Source organism: Felis catus, chromosome A3, assembly GCF_018350175.1.
Source record: "Felis catus isolate Fca126 chromosome A3, F.catus_Fca126_mat1.0, whole genome shotgun sequence".
Classification (NCBI taxonomy): Eukaryota; Metazoa; Chordata; class Mammalia; order Carnivora; family Felidae; genus Felis; species Felis catus.
Genome location: NC_058370.1, coordinates 24,502,796 through 24,521,828, shown reverse-complemented (window position 1 = coordinate 24,521,828; position 19,033 = coordinate 24,502,796). Strand labels below are relative to the sequence as shown.

Below are 19,033 nucleotides of genomic sequence, written 5' to 3'. Positions count from 1 at the left end.
AGGCAGAGAGAGGAGAGACAGAATCTGAAGCAGGCTCCAGATGTCAGCACAGAGCCCGATATGAGGCTCCAACTCACGAGCCATGAGATCATGACCTGAGCCAAAGTTGGATGCTTAAATGAGCCACCGAGGTGCCCCAAGAGACTCTTAACTACAGAGAACAAACTAAGGGTTGCTGGAGGAGAGGTGGGTGGGGGATAGGCTAAATGGATGATGGGTATTAAGGAGGGTACTTGTTGTGATGAGCACTGGTGTTTCATGTATGTGATGAATCACTAAATTCTACTCCTGAAATCAATATTATACTATATGTTAACTAACTAGATTTAAATAAAAATTTGAAACATAAAAAATTCATTAATTCAATGCAATAATGCAATCCCAGTAAAAATGCCCAACAAGCTATTTTATGGAATTATACAAGATTAAAGTTTATATGGAAATATAAGCATGCAAGGAATGAAGTATTTATTTATTTATTTATTTATTTATTTATTTATTTATTTATTTATTTTTTTGGGACAGAGAGAAACAGAGCATGAACGGGGGAGGGGCAGAGAGAGAGGGAGACACAGCATCGGAAACAGGCTCCAGGCTCCGAGCCATCAGCCCAGAGCCTGACGCGGGGCTCGAACTCACGGACGGTGAGATCGTGACCTGGCTGAAGTCGGACGCTCAACCGACTGCGCCACCCAGGCGCCCCAGGAATGAAGTATTAATACATGCCACAACAGAGATGAACCTTGAAAACATCATGCTAAGTGAAATAAATCAGTCACAGAAGACCACATATTGTATGATTCTATTTACATGAAATGTCCAGGACAGCATATAAAGGCAAAAAGCGGAATACTGGTTGCTTAGAGCTAGAGGGGAAAGGGGAACTGGGGAAAAACAGAGAGTGACTTAATGGGCATAGGGTTTCTTTCTGGGTTATAAAAATGTTGTAGAATTGATTGTGGTAATGGCTGCACAACTCCGTGAATACACTAAAAATCACTGAATTGTATACTTTAAATAGGTCAATTGTTTGCTATGTAAACTATATCTTGATAAACAATAAAAGCTGTTAAAAGAAAAACACCATAAATAAGTCAAAAGACAAATGAAAAACTAGAAGATGTGGTAATGGCTGCACAACTCCGTGAATACACTAAAAATCACTGAATTGTATACTTTAAATAGGTCAATTGTTTGCTATGTAAACTATATCTTGATAAACAATAAAAGCTGTTAAAAGAAAAACACCATAAATAAGTCAAAAGACAAATGAAAAACTAGAAGAAAATATTTGCAGACAAAGGGTTAATAATACTTCTAATATATAAAGGATTCTTCAAAATGGAGAGAAAATAGATCAAAATGCAACAGAAAAATGAGCAGAAAAAATGAATAGACAATCCACAAATATGAAAGAATGTCCAAACTCACTCATATTTTAAAAAATGCAAATTAAAACAACACTGAGATACCATTTCTCAGAATCAGACTGGCAAAGATTTTTTAATGTGACAACACATTCTATTAGCAAGGCTGTGGAAAAATAGGCAATGTCATACATTCTTATGTCATACATAAGAATAAAAAATTACACAATCCTTATGGAGGGAAATTTAAAAAGACCTAAAAAAAAAAAATAACTACATATATACTTACCTTTGGATCCAGTAATTCTATTTCTAGAAATCTACCTTGAAGATATCCCTCCAACAACACGAAAATACATATATGCAAGGTTACTCATTAAAGCATTAACTATGATAGCAAAATACTGGAAACGATCTAAATTCCCATACAAAGGAGAAAAGTTGAAGAAACTATGGTATGTCCATACAATGAAGTCCTATGCTGCTGTAAAAAAGATCTCTATGTATCGATATACAGTGACTTCCAGGAAATAATAGTAAAAAAAGCAAAGCACAAAAGAGTACCTAGAGTATGCTATCCTTCATATGGGAAAGAAGGAAATACACGTGTGTCTGCTCATTTGTACAAAAGAAATACAAGAAGGATAAACCAGAAACTAAAACCAGTTACTTGGGGTGACAGAGGAAGAAGGAAAAAGAAAAGAACAAGATAGCAGGGATGAGGGCAGGGTAATACTTCTCTGAATATGTTTTTTGTATAGCTGATTCTTAGAACCACAGCAATATTTCTTAGTCTCTTGACATACTCCCCCAAAAACCAAAAAACTAAAATCGACCAAGGTGTAGGGGAAATCCAAAATTAATACAAGCAGTAATAAATGAGCCTAACTATATGTCAAATTAATAAGATACCTACATTGAAGGGTTACATGGGAGAAGAAAACTAACCTGAGTGACTTTGAGAAATAGTAACCTGACAGAATTCTGTAATGCTAAAGACAAAAAGAATTACACATACGTGTTATAATCAAGTCAGTAGATATATTTCTTTTTTTTTTTTTAATTTTTTTTTTCAACGTTTTTTATTTATTTTTGGGACAGAGAGAGACAGAGCATGAACGGGGGAGGGACAGAGAGAGGGAGACACAGAATCGGAAACAGGCTCCAGGCTCCGAGCCATCAGCCCAGAGCCCGACGCGGGGCTCGAACTCACGGACCGCGAGATCGTGACCTGGCTGAAGTCGGACGCTTAACGACTGCGCCACCCAGGCGCCCCAATATATTTCTTTTTTTAAAAAAGATTTATTTATTTATTTAAGTAATCTCTACATCCAAAGTGGGGCTCGAACTCATCACTCCAAGATCAAGAGTCACATGCTCCACCGACAGAGCCAGCCAGGCGACCCAGTACATATATTTCTGACCTGGGTATTTCTCACAGAAATTATAGAACCACTTTATGTTGATTTTAGAACTGAACATATTAGCAAATATACTGCAGATAATGAAAGTTGGGCTTCCAACCATTAGAGAAAAATTATACACAAGGAAAAGGGACAGACTAAAGTGAACCCTTTGATGTCAGACTGGACTCACTGGTATCAGTGTAAACAGGTATCAGTATGAAGAGATAAGGAGAAAAAGAATTACAGATGTAGGGGGGGTGGTTAGTATACATACATGTATTTCACAGCTGTCTGTTAGAAGCAATGCCGCCCAGATAACAATAAGCAGACCTATAATCCTCGGTTTCTCAATAACTTTCACCAATAAAAGCAACCAAGAGTCCTTGAAGAATTGATTCCAGGGCTGGAGCAGGGAAAATACAAGATGAACCTGGAACATCTTGTGGCACCAGAAAGAAAGGAAAGAAAGGCTCAAGAAGACAAGGCTAGTCAAAAAAACACAAAAGCCAATCTAAAAGAGCCCCCAATGGTCAAAGCTAGAAAAATTGTAGCAAAAAGCTAGTATTAGTATTAGATTTTTCTTTTTTGAGGTGAAATTCACACACCACATGTTTAACTATTTTAAAGTACGCAATTCAGGTTCTTCAACAGTTGCCTTGAAAGAAGTCTGAGGTGGATGAAGGCTAGCTCCCACTCTACAATCTTGCTGCAAAGCAAACAAGTTCCAGACCAGATTCTGGCATACTTAACATTTATTAAACAAATATTCACTAGCAAGCAAGCACAGAGCAGTTCACACAAATCATTCTAGAAGGTCCATTAGTTGTTTCAATCACAGATTGTAAAAAAAGATTCACTGGGGCACCTAGGTGGCTCAGTTGGTTGAGTATCCAATTTTTGATTTTGGCTCCAGTCATGATCCCCGGGCTGTGGAATTGAGCCCACATGGTTGTATCCATTTCTCCTAGTGCTCAGACTTTCTAAAGAATGAACTGTAAGTATGAAGTAATAAAGGAAACGCAAACAGCATACTATTATGTGGAAAAATTCTTGGATTCAACAAGAATCTAGAAAGAGAATCAAAGCAAAATAACTTCACAGTGCAATGATACATCTATTAGACTAGCAACCATAACTCAAATTTGAAAAGCCAGTGCTGGCAGCCTGGGAGGAAATGGTTCGCTACACTTTATTTTATTTTATTGTTTTTAAAGATTTTATTTTAAAGTAATCTCTACATGGAACATGGGGCTCAAACTTCCAACCTCAAGATCAAGAGTTGAATGCTCTACCAACTGAGCCAGCCAGGCGCCCGTGGTTCACTCTAGACACTTTTGGTGGTACTACAAATGGGCTCAAGCTTTTTGGTGAACACTCTGGTCTTGCATAATAAGGACTAAGAAAATTCTCACACCTTTGGGTCCAATGAGTCACCTGGAGTTACATACTTTAAGGAAATAACTTAAAGAAAACTAACTTTCTATACTATTTATATCAATGACAACCAGGGCATATCTCAAATTCCCTAAAGAGGATGAAGACCAAGCTAATCATGAATCACTGTGTACATCAAGACAAAGACATATTATGAAGTCACTTAAAATGACAAGCATATAGCCTATTCCAATAAATGGAGGTATACACTCAGTTTTAGCAACAGTGCTTTTTTTTTTTTTAAGTTGACTTATTTATTTTGAGAGAGAGAGGGTGTGGAGCAGAAAGAGAGGAGGAGAGAGAATCCCAAGCAGGCTTTGCACCATCAGCACAGAGCCCAATATGGGGCTCAAACTCATGAACCATAAGATCATCATGACTTGAGCTGAAATCAAGAATAGGACACTTAACTGACTGAGCCACCTAGGCACCCCAGAAACAGTGTTTATAATTGAGAACAAAAGCTCTGAAATCAGATATTTCTTGGTTTGAATTGTGGCACTGTCCTCTGTACACTTTCAAGAAATGTTTCTCTTCTAAAAATGGATTTGGACCATGCAGGACCTGAAAATGGTTACTTGCTCTTGAGGAAATATGTGTATTCTCATTGGTGTGGAAAAGGCAGACAGTCAGAGGGCAAGTTCTTGCATCAGGATGCTTGAGTTCATATCTCAGCACTGTCACTTGCTGGCCATGTCACCTTAGGCAAGTAACTATGCCGGCCAATATTCCAGCTGCAATTCATGGATGTATTATGACTAATAATAGACTAATACATGGCTAACACTATGACCTACATCAAAAGTTCTTATGAGGTTGAAATGAAATGATGCCTGCAGAGTGCTCAGTATAGTGTCAGACATAGTAAGTTCTCAGTAAATGTCAGCAATCTGTATTCTTCAATTAATATTTATTGATCACTCACCATGGTCCCAGGATTGCATTACGTACACCCACAACGTTTAATTCCTACAAGAACCTTACATGATGAGTGCTGTTATACAGAAAAGTTTTTTTAAAATGAGCTTAGAGAGGGGTCTATGAATATTAGATGAGAGAAGGAAAATGCAAGATGGTTGGTAGATTCCAACTACACACACATAAAATGAAATACACTTAAACATTTGCAATGTTATGCATAATTAGAACTTAATGGTCACTACGCCCATTTTGTTTAAAGTTAGTCAAGTTTCTTTGTTTGTGTTTTCAAGTAGAAGCAAGTACATGTGAGACAGGGACCCGGTCCCATTGCCTTTATTGAGCCATGCCCTTCATTGCCCCAGGCAGTGACTGGGCCATGTATTAAATGTCACTTGAGTGTTGGCTTCTGACCAGCAAGTGCTTACCTGGAGGAGATAGAGGAGTCCTGGAACAAACAAGGTGAGTGGGTACAGAGACTGGTATGTTGCTAAGGCAAGAAAAATAGCACTGAGGAAGGCACTACCTGTAAAAGGAAAAAAAAAAAAAAGAAAGAAAAAAGAAAGAAAGAATCCAGCTTTATCAATCAGGATTAGACTCCGCAAGTCCCAAAAGCAAGAAACTTTCTGTAACTGGTCAAATAAGCTCTTGTCAAATATCTCCTGGTGCACAAGGTGCTATGCGAACTCACAGATTGATTTCCCATGAAAGGAGACCTAAGAACTCAAAACCATTTACCTTTAGCAACCTGAGACCCCTCAAGTATGTTTCCTGTAAAATTTTCAGACTGAATAAAGGGATCAAGTCTATTAATATCTATGTCCAATTTAACTTATCAACTAAGTCCACAGTTATTGCTTAAGCAATTCAGAGCTATGAAACCTATCCCTATTTTACAATACCCTTTCCTTATGGACTATCTTCAGGTCATGTGTTTATCATTAAAGTATATTAATTTTTATTAATAATTTCCCCATTTCCTACATAAAATGGCCCACTATGGAATTATTAAACATGATGTTACAACAAATTTGCAATGACATGGAAAGATATTTATAACATCCTATTAATTGAAAGTTATAAAAGAGATATACACTATGATCTCATTTAAAAGAAAACATGCAAGGTATGCCTGAGTGGCTCAGTCAGTTACGTGCCTGACTCTTGATTTTGGCTCAGGTCATGATCTCTCAATTCATGGGTTCAAGCCCTGTGTCAGGCTCTGCATGAATAGCACGGGGCCTGCTTGGGATTCTCTCTCTCCCTCTCTCTCTGCCCCTCCCTTGTATGCACTCTCTCTCTCAAAATAAATAAGTAAACTTAAAAAAAAAAAACACATGCATAAGTAAATTAAAAAAAAAAAGACTAAAAGACGAGGCCCAAAGTTCACAGTGGTTTTTTTTTCTCAGTGGTTGGATTACTAATTTTTTTTTTTTAATTTTTGCTTCTCTGTATTTTCTAAGTTTTCTTTTTTTGAAATTTTTTTAATGTTTCATTTATTTTTGAGAGATAGAGACAGAACATGAGTGGGGGAGGGACACAGAGAGAGGGAGACACAGAATCTGTCAGCACAGAGCCCAACGTGGGGCTCAAACCCATGAACTGTGAGATCATGAGCTGAGCCGTAGTTGGACACTTAACCGACTGAGCCACCCAGGCATCCCTCTAAGTTTTCTATAATGAACATCCTTTGTTTATGTCATAAGAAAAAACTGATTTCTTTTTTAAAAAACCAAATAGCTATTCTCTTTCAGATGTTTTAGACAACAGAGTACCCTAAAACCAAAGCTAGAGAACACAAATTAGCAACAGAGGTTTCAGAGTGGCCCAAAAATCAGTAGAGTGATTGACAGTTCAAGGCTGTTATCTTGTGATGATAATGTTTCATAACTGACAGGTCTTGTGGTCACTCTCATTAGTGTGGGTCAACTGTTTACCGGAAATAAGATATCCTCTCAATGGTGTTTCATTAAAGGAGTAACCAGTAACTCCACTCAGGAGTTTTACCCTCTCCCAACCCAGCTCCAGAAACAAACAGAAGGACATGATCCATAGGATTTTTTGCCCACCAAAGTAGTCTATTTCCTTGATCTAAGAGCCACCTTGGAAGAGGAGGGTTACAAATGTGACTACTTTACAGGAGAGCGAGTGGAGAGAAGAGAACTCTGAGGGCTTCATACCTCAAACCAAAGAAACTCATCAGCTAGGAACAATTCCTGGTTGAAAGAAAGTGGAAGGAAGGCAGAAAAAGGAGGAAGCTGGAAATAAAAGACCAAGGACAGAATTCTAAGGGCTGGGCTGTTTTGCATTGCTGATCAGTGCCAGGCATGATGTCCTGTGTCCAGGGTGCTTGTAAACATGACTGAGCAGGGACAGGATCATGCCCAGCCAAGCTGTGCCACCAGCAGAGGCCCCCACATTCCCTCTGAGCCACAGACACCTAGAACCAGAACCAGGTCAATTCTGAGATAGGGAGATGGCAGTGGTGGAGAAGGGGCTGTTCTGGAGTCTGACAGCTAAGCTGGGCTCAAGATTCCCTGACTTGGCCAAAATCTGAATGACATTGTGTGGAAAACCAGCTAAGGGAGGGAAAAAAAATGGAAAGAACTTTTAAATTTAACATGACTTTCTATAGAGACTGGGGTGCAAGAGAAACAGGCTCTTACCAGAGGAGGGAGGCTAATGCTCCAACTCCATCCATTCTTATAAAAGTGGTGAAAAGAAACATGTGACTTTCACCCCTCTCTCTCCCAGAAGACACCAGGGAGTGAAATAAACACAGTCACCTCCTGTCCTAATTGCCTGAGCTCAGTAATTACTTGTCTGGAGCAGCTGACTATCTATAAGGGCCAATAGAGAAGAAAGCGCTCATAGCATTATAGAATGGACTCATGAGTTTCAGAGACTTGCTCCCTGGATTGGGAAGAAGCACTCTTCCTTCCTTAGACGAAATCAATAGTCAGGAAAAATCTGTTCCTTCTGCTATTCTCTACCAGTGAGTGGCAGCAACATCTCCTTGCTTACTGCAGTGACCCTTCACCCCTCCACGCCCACACTCCTTCTACCAGTCATGTCCTGTTGATCGACCCCTGGAACATCCACCACTGCAGTTCCTGCTCTCATCATCTGTTGCCACACGTTTTCAGCAGCCTCTTCCTTCTCCCCAGTGGTCTCCCCAATCTCCTCCCATGTAATCCTCCAGAGAAATACCAGAAGGATCCTTCTAAAACAGATTAGATTGTGACAGGCCTCTCTTTAAACATTTCTGATGATTCTGTTTCATCTACTGGATTAAGTCCAAACTCCAACGGCAAACAAGGCCCTTCACTATCTGGGTCTTATTTTATTTCTCCAGCTTTACCACCTCTCACTGTTCTCCTACACCCACCCCATCCTCCAGCTACTCTGGACCATTCCCTAATTTCTGAAACACCATGCCTTTTCATTCCTGTGTCTGTTCTCAGCCTATTCCTTCTGCCCAAGCTATCCTTCCCTGCCCTCCTTCTAGTGCAGACCCATTCCCAGTGGACAATTAAAATGTCACTTTCTCTAATGAGGCCTAAGCAGAGATGATAACAATAGTGATTACAGCTAACAGTGGTCACTTACTAGGTGTCAGGCACCTCTCCTCTCTATTCAGAACAGTGCTGAACTCAAACAACAACAACAACATAAAAGCCTTCAGTAAACATCACAATAACCTTGTGAAAGCTCTGTTTTCACAGGTAAAGAAATCAAGATACAGAAACAGAAGGTTAAGTAACATTATCATTTTAAGTAACAAAACCACTCAGATGATTCCAGTGTCCATTCTCTAAATTCATTCAATACCCTCATTCAATACTGATACCGTCTTTATAATAATTTGCTAATGTTGTTCTCTCTCCCCATTTGTCTATGAGTTTCTCGAGGGCAATAAACCCCTCTTCACTTTGAATCTCCAACACCTAGCACAGTGCCTGGCACACCTGATGAATGAATGAATGAGTATCATTCAGTGACACTATGAATCCCTTTGAAAATCCAAGCACATTAAAGAAAACCAATGTTTCTTTTTTATTGAAATATAGCTGACATATAACATTGTATAAGTTTCAGGTGTACAGCATAATGATTTGATACTTGTATATATTGCTAAACGAGCACCCCTATAAGTCTAGTTGAAACCAATGTTCTTGAGGAAGGAGAACTTAGGAAGTGTAAAACACAGGTAATGAAACGTGGGCAAAGCACAAAAGAAATCTGACACTTGAAAACAACAGAGCCTACTGAATAGAAGTTGAGGACTTGGGGAAGGAGGCTGGGCACAGAGAATGCTCTCTGTGGAGTAAACTATTGGATGGTGGAGGCCTGTGGTCCGGGGGCAGAAACATGGCATTACAACAGTCAGGAGCCTGATGTGTGGGATGCTGGGGCAGGTGTGGATGGGGCAAATACATAGTCTGAGCAAAAGTGAGGGGGAGTATGAAGACACACAAGAGACTCAGGGCTGATGTGTTCTGAAAAAAGCTAGAAGGGGCATGGTGGGTGGATTAGGAAAGCAGAAGGATGATGATATGTACTTGGGGTAAGGTCAGGAAAGATGAAGAAAAGTAAAAGGTGGGGTGCCTGGCTGGCTCAGTCAGTAGAGCATACATTTTTTTTTGTTTTAAAGCTCATTTATTTATTTTGAGAGAGAGGGAGAGAATGAGCAGGGGAGGGGCAGAAAGAAAAAATCCCAAGCAGGCTCTGAGCTGTAAGCACAGAGCCCAACATGGGGCTTGGTCCCATGAACCATGAGATCATGACCTGAGTTGAAATCAAAATGGGACGCTTAACCAACTGAACCACCCAGGTGTTCCAGAGCATGCAATTCTTAATCTCAGGGTAGTGAGTTCAAGCTCCATGCTGAGTGTTGAACCTACTAAAAGAGGAAAGAAAGAAAAGAAAAAAAAAAGAAAAGAAGGAAGGAAGGAAGGAGAAAGAGGAAAGAAAGAAAGAAAGAAAGAAAGAAAGAAAGAAAGAAAGAAAGAAAGGAAGGAAGGAAGGAAGGAAGGAAGGAAGGAAGGAAGGAAGGAAGGAAGGAAGGAAGAAAAAGGTGACTTCAAGTATTTTAGACAAACTATTCAATATGCAAACATTTTGGAGTGCCTGCTCTATGCCAAGCCTGTGCTGGGTGCCAGGGAAACTGGCGACTGAGACAGTCTCTGTCCTTGTGGAGATCCCAGGAACCAGTGGCAAAATATGGAGGGAGAAAAGTATGAAGCTAGCCCATCAGGGGAATGATACCTAAGTTTTGAACAATGTTTAGGTAAGGCCCAGCAGTCCAAGGGAACAGCATGTGCACAGGCAGGAGGGCGACAGATGACAGAAGGGTGCACTGAGCATGGATGGGACTGTCATTAGCCTGATGGGCAAAAATAGGGTGAGAGTTGGGAGGAATGTCTGGAAGAGGGCACAAAAGGGGCTCTTATGGATGTTGGTAATATTGTTTCTTTTTTTTTTTTAATGTTTATTTACTTATGAGAGAGAGAGACAGAGAGAGTGACAGAGAAAATTTCAAGGAGGCTCCACCCTGTCAGCGCAGAGCCTGATGTGGAGCTGGAACCCATGAAACCACAAGATCATGACCTGAGCCAAAATCAAGAGTTGGATATTCAACCGACTGAACCAGCCAGGTGCCCCGACATTCTGTTTCTTTCTTTTTTCTTTTAATGTTTATTTATTTTTGAGAGAGAGAGACAGACAGAGTGTGAGTGGGGGGAGGGGCAGAGAGAGAGGGAGGCACAGAATTGGGAGCAGGCTCCAGGCTCTGAGCTGTCAGTACAGAGCCCAATGCAGGGCTCGAACCCACGAACTGCGAGATCATGACCTAAGCCTAAGTTGAATGCTTAACTGAGCCACCCAGGCCCCCCGCAACACTGTTTCTTAAAAAAAATTTTTTTTAATGTTTATTTATTTTTAAGAGTGAGAGAGACAGAGCATGAGTGGGGGAGGGGCAGAGAGAGAGAGAGAGAGAGAGAGAGAGAGAAAATCTGAAGCAGGCTCCAGGCTCTGAGCTGAAAGCAACAAGCCCAACATGGGGCTCGAACTCACAAACTGTGAGATCATGACCTGAGCCAAAGTCAGACACTTAACCGACTGAGCCACCCAGGCGCCCCCAACATTCTGTTTCTTAATTGGAGTGTGGATTATTCATCATTTTGTGAGAATTCATGGAACTGCACACTAATGATTTATGCACTTTCTGTATTTATGTTATACTTCAATAAACAGTTAATCTACAAAGTCTCAGCAAGCAGGTAGGTAGGGGTCAGATGACAGCAGACTTAGATTGCACAATCACCCCGAAGCATCCAGCTACAGGCCTAGATATGACATTTCACATAACGTCTGAAACTGCAGCCTTATCTGGACAAGACCTAGGGTATCTTGTTCATCTAACCAGGAGGAACTATTCCAAGAGGACTATGAGTTTTGCCAAAAAAAGATAATCTACTGTTTTTCTGCTGGTACAGCTCAGATACTAGGTTTTCTGTCCCAGCCCTAGTCTCTGGGCTTAGGATGGGAGTATTAAAGTAAATCAGTCAAATGTGCATGTACACTGGCTATAGTATTCAGGGAATTTCATTACCTACCCATCTAGCTTTGAGTATGTTTTCCAACTCTCTACCTGTGTCAGGGTGGGGGACAAGACAAGCCTTGGCAAGACGTGGGGTAACAATGCCTCCAGGGACTGCATCTTGAAGCAATCTGGGCCTGGATAGGTAGCAGAGCTACAGGATAGCACAGGAATGTAGACAGGGTGGGGCTCTGGGGGCTGGTTCAAGATACGGACTACAAGTGGAATGAGCAGAGAGGGGTCATGGACAGTGACCTATACCAGGACAGGCAGTGGGACAGACTGAAATGTGGTGAAAAGGTCCCATGGGACATCTTCCCTCAGAAGAGGAAATTGCACTAGGGCCTAACCAACAAGCAAGATTGCTGGGAAGGAGGAGCCGATGCTGGGGCCTGGTCTGCTATACCAAATTCGTTGCCAAGCACTCTTTTAATGGGGCAGGCTGTCTCGGAGTAGTCCATCCACATCAGTGATGATAATAATTTATTGAGCACATTCTCCTGCTATAACTGCAAGCAGTTTACACATATTAAGTTATTTAGTCCCTCCAATAACTCTATCAAGTGGGTACTACTACTATTGCCATTTTATAGAAAAGGATACTGAAGGACAGAAAGGTTGTTTGCCCAGGGTCACAAAACAAGTGAATAATAATAACAGGATTTGAAACCAGACAGTCTCATTCCAAACCCCACTAGCTTTAACTGCATCACTAGGTTACTTTCTTGATCTCAATCCACACCCGTATCATAAAAATCATAATAAGCCAAGCAACTATTTGTTGAATGGGCTCTGCTAAGGCAGTATGCTAAGTGTTTTATATTTCTTGCTTATTCTTCCGCTTATCTATGAGGCAGACATTATCTATATGATCAAACTGAAGCTCTTGAAGCTTTGTGATTTGCCCAAGGCTACTGAACTGGTAACTAGAAACTAGCAGTTTTTGAAACTGGGTTGATCTGACACAAACAAAACAAAACGAAACAAACAAAAAACCCAGACTGCTTTATCCTAGGGTCCTGTCCTCTAGGACTTTGTTCATGGGCAGAGCTTTACCCTAGAGGGACCCCATATGGATGAGTTCAGGACTAAGGATCATCACTCTCCAACTGTTCTTCCAGGGCTGAGCTCCAGGAAGAGAATCTCTCATTTAAACCTCCAAGTTCTCCCCAGAAGGCTCAGGGAGCCCCTGTCAATCCTGAGGGATCTTTTAAAAAAGAGGATATTATAAAGAGTAGCAACCAGCATCATCATTCACTGAGCTCTTAGTACATCCCCCATCCCATGCTATATTTGACATGCACCATTTCATTCATTCTTTACATTTGCTCTACGCCATAAGAACTGTTTCAATTCCCATGCTACAGATAAGAAAATTGAGGCCCAGAACAGTTCACTGACTTGGTCAAGGTGGCACAGCCAGGAAGTGGAGGAGCTGGAATTAGCTACCAGATCGGTCTGCCATCAGATCAGCCTGAGCTCTTAATCACCAAGCACTACCTCTGATAGTACTGATCCTTCTTTTTCCTCCAGAAGCGAGTCCTGTCACACACACCTCTTTTGGTGGGACAAGGAGAGCCGGAAGGGTCCTTGGGCTGCAAACCTCAGGAATTCCTAGTTTGAAACATCTCAGGACTACCTATTAACATCTGTTTTTTTTCCTTTTTAAAGCCCAATAAAGACTACTTCACAAGGATGGAATATTTTAATTAGCTCACTGAAACGCAGGGTAGCCCTTGACCAAAAGCCCCAACCTTTGAAATGAAACCCAGACTGCTCCACTAAAATAACATCAACCCTGCCCTTAGGCCTGCTTGCTAGCCAACACCCCAAAAAGTACGTTGTAATACAACGGCTGGGCCCTGTCCTGGCCTGTAGCTCTCGATGTGTCCCAGCTAACCCTGGACTGTCACAAAGGAGGCCCGAGGAGAGCAAGTAGGAGAAGGGGACAGAGCCAATGAGGCCACTCTGTTCTGTAGGACACTAGCTCCATGGAAGTCTGGGAAGAGAGTTGCCAAGTTTTCTTCCACTGTCCCTAAATTCTTTTTTTTTTTTAATTCTATTTTTTACAATTTACATCCAAATTAGTTAGCATATAGTGCAACAATGATTTCAGTAGATTCCCTAATGCCCCTTACCCATGTAGCCCATCCCCCCTCCCACACCCCCTCCAGCAACCCTCTGTTCGTTCTCCACATTTATGAGTCTCTTATGCTTTGTCCCCCTCCCTGATTTTATATTATTTTTGTTTCCCTTCCCTTATGTTCATCTGTTTTGTCTCTTAAAGTCCTCATATGAGTAAAGTCATATGATTTTTGTTTTTCTCTGACTAATTTCACTTAGCATAATACCCTCCAGTTCCATTCACGTAGTTGCAAATGGCAAGATTTCATTCTTTTTGATTATGTAATTTCATTGATTGCCGAGTAATCCATATATATATATATATATATATATATATATATATATATATATATACACCATATCTTCTTTATGGTATCTTCTATATGGTATATATATATATATACCATATCTTCTTTATCCATTCATCCATCGATGGACATTTGGGCTCTTTCCATACTTTGGCTATTGTGGATAGTGCTGCTATAAACATGGGGTTGCATGTGTCCCTCGAAACAGCACACCTGTATCCCTTGGATAAATACCTAGTAGTGCAATTGCTGGGTTGTAGGGTAGTTCTATTTTTAGTCTTTTGAGGAACCTCCATACTGTTTTCCAGAGTGGCTGCATCAGCTTGCATTCCCACACTGTCCCTAACTTCTTATCAGTCAGGTAAAATTAATTTTAATTATGTGCTCACTGAAGAAACTTTGGGGAAAAAAAACAGGTATGAAAAGGAAATAGAAACATGAGCTTACTCTCCAGAAACAAGCATCACTCTTTTGGAAACTATTTTTGTTGTTGTTTTAACATAGTTGAGATTATATTTTATTAAAATATACAATCTTGTGGGGCGCCCGGGTGGCTCAGTCGGTTAAGCGTCTGACTTCGGCTCAGGTCATGATCTCACAGTTTGTGAGCTGGAGCCCCGCATCAGGCTTTGTGCTGACAGCTCACAGCCTGGAGTCTGGTTCAGATTCTGTGTCTCCCTCTCTCTCTCTGCCCCTCCCCAGCTCGCACTCTCTCTCAAAAATAATATTAAAAATTTTTTAAATATACAATTTTGTATTCTGCCTTAAAAAATAAGTATTCTCACACAATCTACAATTATTTTTAAGCACTATGTGTATGGCCAAACTGTATGGGATTGAACTACATGGGTAAACCATGTTTTACGTAGCCATTTCTCTATTTTGAAGTATTTTCCATTTTTTCCAGTCATTATAAATCATCCTGCATTAATGACTTTGTATCATAAAGCTTTACCTGTATTTCTGCATTGCTTTCAGATAGGTTCTCATAAGCAGAATAAATCAAAAGTACAAAAATTTTAAGACTACTGCCAAACTGTTTCCCAAGAGGCCTGTACTAATTTCTAAGTCAACTTGCCATCTGGGACAATGTCTATTTGATAGCACCTTTGTCAGCACTGAGAATTATCTTCTAAAATCTTTGCCAGTTTGAAAGGGGGAAAAAAATAAGCCTGTGTTATTTCAATTTGCTTTTATTAATTATCTATGGACTTCAGTATTTTTCCATATTTTTTAGTCATTTATATTCCTTTTTTGTGAATTCTCCTGTTTTCTTCTCTAAATGAAATTCATTTCCTAATTTCATTAAAATTTAATTACGTGGTGCAAATGTACAATGTAGAAAAGTGACTTACAGATTTTACAAGTGAACCAACTTTACTGTATATTCTGTTAGTAGAGATTATTAATACACTCAAAGAGTTAGGATGGGTCAGAGACCCAACTAAAATAGAATTCTTTGAATATTTTAACAGATTTTAACAGACTATTATTTGTGATGGCCTCTGTGTATAGCTGCCAACAATGGAAGAGGTCTGGCACTCCATGACGAACATACTAAGAAATGGAAGAGGAGGTGGGGTGGGCTGATGAAAGACTTTTACATCTCATTTTATACATTTGAATTTCTTTTATTCTTTTTTAAAATCTTTTTAATGTTTATTTATTTTTTAAGGAGAGAGAGAAAGAGCATGAGCAGGGGAGGGGCAGAGAGAGAGGGAGACACAGAATCCTAAATAGGCTCCAGGCTCTGAGCTGTCACCACAGAGCCCAACACGGGGCTTGAACTCACAAATCATGAGATCATGACCTGAGCTGAAGTCAGACGCTTAACTGACTGAGCCACCCAGGCACCTCCAATGAATTTCTTTTATTCTTACCAAGTACTTCAACTACTTAGGTGAACTACTAAAATTAAAACAAAACAAAACAAAAAACCCCAAAAACAAACAAAAACTAAATTTAGATTTAAAGAAACTGACAAATATGTGACCAACACTACAAAATCCACATGAAATAAGTGATAAAAGTAAAACAAAATTGTGTGTATAACATTATAAAAATGTCTATGAATTCATACAACAGAAATATGGATATAATATAAAGATTTTTGTTCTGTGGCACCAAAAACAATGTGGCTATAAGAGATACATATAACTTTTTCACATGTTTTTCTCCCAAAACAAAACCTTTCCATTGATTTAAAAAAACATACAAAAGACATTTTTTTAAACAGCATATTTCACATTTTTGTGTGAGATTCCTATTACATGTAACTTCAGAGGCTATGTCTTCAGTCTTTCCATCATTGTACTTGGCTATTTTAAAGGTGGCATTTCCAAAGGCTGGTGCTCCGTCCCTTCTGCCAGGCTGCAGCACAGTCTTTATTTATTTATTGGGGGGGGGGGGCAGTAGGGGCAGAGGAAGAGGGAGAGAGAGAATCCTAAGCAAGCTCCATGCCCAGCGTGGAGCCCGACATAGGGCTCAATCCCACGACTCTGGGACCATGACCTGAGCCAAAATCAAGAGTCGGACGTTTAACTGATTGAGCCACCCAGGCACCCCTAGAGTCCTTATTTTAATGGACGCCAGACACCTTGATCAATGAATCTACCTGAGCCCAACACTCTGGAAACAGGGACTGAGGCAGGCAGTATTCACAGATAGCAAAGAGTCTTCACTATTTCAGAGTTATTTCTGACAAAATGACCACAATTTTCATAACAAGAAAATATCTAGTCATGGATAATAAGTTAAACTAAACAGCCTACAGAAAGACTACCCACAACCACTGCAAAGAGAAGCAATGTCTTATGACGACCTAAGTCATTCTCATGCCACCCTAGAAAGGGTATGTAAACTCTAAGTAAAAAGTTCTATGTATACCTTTTGATTCTTCATTTCCTGAGTGTGCAAACTAGTCAGCAACAAGGTGGTGAAATAAGGACTCTCATATACTTAAGAGAGTATAAATTGGTGAAACTCTTGAAGGCAATTTAGCAATAAATTTCAGAAATCCTAAAGAAGATATACATACAGTGACACAATTCTATTTCCAAGACTTCATTATAAGAAAATAACTGTACATGGTGTGGAAATTACTATACAATAGAAAACCAATTGCAGTGTTATTTAAACAGCTGAAAAGTAAAAAAATTACCTATTTAATAGAAGTTGGTTAAAGAATTTCTACACATTGCATCCATAAAATGGAATAGTATGCAGCCATTAAAAATGACAGATGGGGCGGGGTGGCCTGGGTGGCTCAGTCAGTTAAATGTCTGACTTCGGCTGAGGTCATGGGCTCAGGTCGTGATCTCATGATTCATGAGTTCCAGCCCCATATCAGGTTCTGTGCTGATAGCTCGGAACCTGGAGCCTGTTTCAAATTATGTCTCCCTCTCTCTCTGCCCCTCCCCAGCTCACACTCTCTTTCTCAAAAATAAATAGTAAAAAAAAAAAAAGTAAAAAAAAAAAAAAAGACAGACTAGATGTTTACCGCCATACATAGTAGATTACACTATTGACCTCAATTCTCCACCCCCTCTGTGTTCAGGCTCTTTGTCATAGAACTTTGCAGCGCCCTTCCATTGTGGACAAGATGGAAGTCTCCACTCCTAAGCTCAGCCAGGTGTTGTTTTGATCAATGGGATGTTAGCACATGTGGTATAACCAGAAACTTAAAACTGCATGCCTGATTGGGCTTGCTCACAGTTGTGCCTCTGCTCTCACTATGAAAAGAACATGCCTAATTCAGTTCCCTGGTCCAGCAGGATGACAGACATGTGGAGAAGGGTCCGGCCTAGATTAGCAAACTATAGCCAGCCACTGGTACATGAATGAGTCCCAATGAAACCAACAAACTGCCTAGCCAAGTGTAACCTAGATCAACTGACCGACCCCTGACTGACTTACAGATATATGAGTCAAGTAAAAGTTTATTGTTGTTCTGAGCCACTGAGTTTTGGAGTAATTTGTTAAACAACAATTTTTATAGCAACAGTTGATTGATAACAGTAATATTTAAAAGTCTCAAAGAAAAATGAGGGAAAAAGTCTGGAAATATATACCCTAAATGCTAAAAGAATTCCAGTGAAAAGTGGTAGAATGATCACATGCATATCCTCCCTCCAAAAACCTCACTAAAATGACAATAAAGGAATAAAACTAGTCTTAACAAAAGAGAGAGGATTAGAGCAAAATGAAGTTTAATACAATAGCGGAAACAGGTGAAAGAGGGATAAATGACTGAGCCACATGGAAGAAATTATAGTTTAATGGCCTAGAGACACGAACAGCAATAAAAATCAGGCTAACTCACCCCCTAGAACTTCCAAGAAACTCAGCACCTTGAAGGCATCAGGTACTATGGAAAGTGGGGGTACAGAGATGAAAATCAAGCTGAAACAGACGTCAGAACCCCAGGTCACATCTCATCTATGTGCAGTCCGATGACTACCCCTACATACCCCATCTTTCTACCTTCTACTCCACCCCCAGAAACTACAGTTTCAGAGAACACTAAAGAGACACAGGTCTAGAGGATACTATTCATAGTAATGGGCTGAGAGGAAGTGTGGGCTGAAAAGTAATGAGATTACATAAAGTCTTTATATTGCAGTCAGTTGTGGCCCCTTTTCCTGCTCTTTCAACTCTAGCAATTGGTCACATAAGCCCCCCACCCCACCAAAACTTCATCTTGGTTACCCTTAGGCAGAAAATTGGAAGATTCTTCTTTGGAAAAATTAAAGTATTCCAGAGGAAAAGAAAACCTATTATAAATGAAGACATTTAGGGATACCTCCAAGAAAAAAGGTCAGCCCACTGCCAGATCTCCGTACAGTGAGCCTGATTCCTGCCCATTCACAGAGTCTT

At 40.1% G+C, this 19,033-nt stretch overlaps 1 protein-coding gene across 2 annotated transcripts in view; it reads right to left on the bottom strand.

The window, feature by feature from the left end:
* The window catches only part of PIGU (phosphatidylinositol glycan anchor biosynthesis class U), an 83,609-nt gene that overhangs the window by 28,433 nt on the left and 36,143 nt on the right, over positions 1 to 19,033 (bottom strand). For both annotated transcript variants that reach the window (XM_003983593.6, XM_019826620.3), the window contains one exon: positions 5,554 to 5,651. In XM_003983593.6, coding sequence (XP_003983642.3) covers positions 5,554 to 5,651 — 98 coding nt within the window. The remainder of the gene's footprint in view (positions 1 to 5,553; positions 5,652 to 19,033) is intronic.